Source organism: Myotis lucifugus, unplaced genomic scaffold (genome assembly GCF_000147115.1).
Source record: "Myotis lucifugus unplaced genomic scaffold, Myoluc2.0 scaffold_125, whole genome shotgun sequence".
Taxonomy (NCBI): Eukaryota; Metazoa; Chordata; class Mammalia; order Chiroptera; family Vespertilionidae; genus Myotis; species Myotis lucifugus.
The window spans coordinates 3,481,419-3,484,832 of NW_005871173.1; the positions used below are offsets into that span (position 1 = coordinate 3,481,419).

A 3,414-nucleotide genomic window follows, 5' to 3' on the forward strand; every position below is an offset into this window, starting at 1 on the left:
GGGGGGGAGCTATTAGCCTAGAAAAGACAGACAAATCTCAGATTTATCATGGGTTCAATAAGCTTGTGTGGACTACCCTGGAAACAGGCCGCTGTTCCTATAAGAAAACGTTATTGCTTAAACTGTACTCACTGATATCTCTCCAGTATGTGCTGCTCTTTGGAGGAGGAGTTGAGGTTCCCATTCTTCTACAACAGACGACACAATAAGCAGCCAGGGACATTCTGTGTATTTAGAACAATTATGATAAATTTAGTTTAGCGTCTAATGAAAAACATTTCTTTTAATCATAAGACATGTCACAATCACAATGCATCAGGCATAGGGTTAGATTTTTCAAGACCAGGAAAAAACTTTTTAATTAAAAAAAATATATATTTCTCCCTTAAAAACTTAAAGCTGACTTATTAGAATATTTTACTAGTACTTTGGTTATTTTTCAAACTGTGTCCAATTGTGAACAATGATTAATAAGAAACTGGAAAACACAGGTTATTAATCAGAACATCAATATAGGAATTTGCCCTGGCCGAGTGGGTCATCCCGTGCATCAAAAGTCGTGGGTTTGATTCCTGGTCAGCGTACATACCTAGGTCACGGGTTAGATCCCCAGGTTGCAGAGTGCACAGGAGGCAACCAACTGATGCTTCTCTCTCTCCCGTCCTCTGTCTCTCTCTTAAAAAAATAAAAATAAAAATAAAAAATCAATAATAATGTCAATATAGAAATTTAAAATTTTAATGTCTTTTTAAAAATATATATGCATATACTAGTAAGTAGATATTATTCACTTTTGATGGCTGAAGGCCCTACAGAAATGAAAAGCAACTCTGAAGAAAGGTCTACTTAGGACCCAGGGAAGTATTTAGCTTTTCTCCAGCTCCTTCAAGATGGTCCCCAACACTGTTTAAAATCTTGGACACTTGTTCACTGTTGGCACCCTGTCAAAGGAGAACTGTTGCTCTACCGCTTCACCAACTGAGTAAAGATGATCTAAATATGATGCAATGGTTTCTAGAACAACTCAGTATTCTAGAATCATATCAGATTCTCTTTGGATGAGACCTTTTTTTTTTTCCTTTCTCTTGGATTAATGTGGAAATGGTCCTTTGGTTCAACATATAAAAAATTCCTAGCAGTTTTATAGAGATTACTGGGAAATTATTTGATGTACATGTGTAAGAAATATGTTAGATAGCACAAAATAAAAAGCTTTAAGATTTTTTCTTGTGATTCCAGTACATCAATTGATGATTAAGCAAACTAGTTTAGGCAACAGGTAAACTTGTAGGTGACTGTTTTAAAGGTCTATATTCTAGATCTCAATCCCTTCACTTCCATGGGGACCTTGATTCATCATCTATCCTTCTCAATCTTCACACATTCCTCCCCCTAAATACTGGATGTGCAATGTTCTCTGAAGTATAGGGTGTCCCAAAAAAATGTATACACACACTTTGAATAATCATAAAGGCAGTGTTTATTAAAATACATTTCATTTTCAAAATTGAGCTATCAGCTGTTAAAGTGTATATACATTTTTGGGGACACCAAAAAATATATTTACCAACAGTTCTGCCAATTTCTTTCCTTACTATTGCTTCCTATCTATTACTTCCTTCTGGGTTCAAATCATTCCTGATGAAGGCCTGTGTATAGTCAGCACCTTCAATCTTAGCATATCTGAAAATGCTGTTTCACCTTCTTTCTTAAAACAGCTGATTTAGAACTCTAGATGAACAGGTTTCCTTCAGCACATTAATGATATTTCCACTGATATTTCATCTGATATTTCTCATTGTTCATGGGAAATCTGTGGTAAATTTGTTTCTTTGTAAGCAAAGTAATAGTAATGAGATTAGCCCTAGCCGATTTGGCTCAGTGGATAGCGCGTCAGCCTGCGGACCAAAGGGTCCCAGGTTCGACTGAGTCAAGGGCATGTACCTTGGTTACAGGCTCCTCCCAGGCCCGGGGCCTGGTTGGGAAAATATCCTCGGGTGAGGATTAACCACAAGGGGGGAGGGGGGAACGCATGCTCTGGTCTCTCTTTCTAAAAAAAAAAATTATAAAAAATAGTAATGAGGTTAAGAGTATTCTATGAAAAAGCACACTATCTAGTTTCAAGACAATCTGAATTGTCTTATTATATTATGCTTTAATATCTTGGGACCTTAAGGGCCCAGGAGGTGACTGCCCCTTCAGGGCTAATTCCTAGAGATTGCAAACATGCTTATGAGCACTCTTTTCTATGCAAACTAACCAGCATTTAGTCCATACTCCCAAGCAAGGTCTTTATCTGCCACACAACAAGCCAATATTCCCCCTGCCCTAAATCAACGTGGGGCCAGGTATCTGATAAGTAGGGATCACCCCTAGAGCCCAGACCCTGCCAAAATTATTCCAACTACCCAATCCTAAACTTGTTCAGCTTGCCTATCCTCTCTTGTCCACTTCTTCCTGAGAAACCCATACAAAGGCTCTGGCCCATGGTTTCCCCTCCCTCCCTCCCACCTCCTGACCAACCCTCACGTTTCCCCCTGTGGCTCTGTGTGGAGTGACATGCCCCTCCTCTTGGGGAATTCTAAATAATAAACTTCTTTCAAAGCAGTTGTCTCTGGGTCGGTCATCTTACCATACATGATTAATACAAAATCCTGGATACATTTTAAAACACAACTAGACAAATGATTATGGGCTAGTTAATTAATTTCTCTGCATCTCACTTTCCTCATTTATAAAACGGCAATAAGAATAGGACGCTATAAAGGATTGTTATCAATGTTACATGAGTTAACACAAGTAATGCACACAGAAGAGTGTCTGCTGTAAGTACTCAATAAATGTTATTCATCATCATCATGATTACTATATTCCATCTGGCAATTTAAAGATATTCTCTTTGCTTCTGATGTTCTTAAACTTCTCTACGTTTGGATACGGGTTTGCTTTTATATATCCTGCTCAGGATTTGGTGTGCTCCTTCAATGGTAGAACTTGTATCTTTCTTAAATTCTGCGATATTTTTAATAACTATCACTTAGAACCCCTTTCTGTTTTTCCCTCTGGTATGTATGTTAGACTTTCTTACTCTACCCTCCTATTCTAATCTCAACTTCTATATTGTTTTTTCCTTTTTCTCTCTCTCTAGCATGCACCAAGGATTGTTTCCCTAAACCTATCTTCCAAGTGGCTGTATTTAGCCTCACATTCAATCTACCCAGAGTATTCCAACAACTTTTTCTTGTTTCTAAAATGTCTAATCAGCTCACTTCACACTTGCTTGCTATTTGTTACACGCTGTCCAGTTTTGTCTTGAAGTATAGCAGATTAGAGCAAAAAGCCACGAGTATTCCTTTTCCTGTTTCCGTGTTCGTTGGTAGTGCCCCCCACCCTCCAATACTGACTCTGGACTGG

At 38.3% G+C, this 3,414-nt stretch overlaps 1 protein-coding gene and 1 long non-coding RNA gene across 10 annotated transcripts in view; one reads left to right on the forward strand and one right to left on the reverse strand.

Moving 5' to 3' along the window:
• SERAC1 (serine active site containing 1) overlaps positions 1-3,414 on the reverse strand; it is a 34,663-nt gene that overhangs the window by 24,357 nt on the left and 6,892 nt on the right. For 8 of the 9 annotated variants that reach the window (XM_023758193.1, XM_023758196.1, XM_023758195.1 and 5 more), the window contains one exon: positions 133-224. In XM_023758193.1, coding sequence (XP_023613961.1) covers positions 133-223 — 91 coding nt within the window. In that variant the 5' untranslated portion in view covers position 224. Of the gene's footprint in view, positions 1-132; positions 225-3,414 lie in introns of those variants that run through there. The other variant, XM_023758198.1, reaches the window with a different exon arrangement.
• LOC111827058 overlaps positions 1-3,414 on the forward strand; it is a 7,745-nt gene that overhangs the window by 2,564 nt on the left and 1,767 nt on the right. The gene's annotated exons all lie outside the window — the stretch shown is intronic.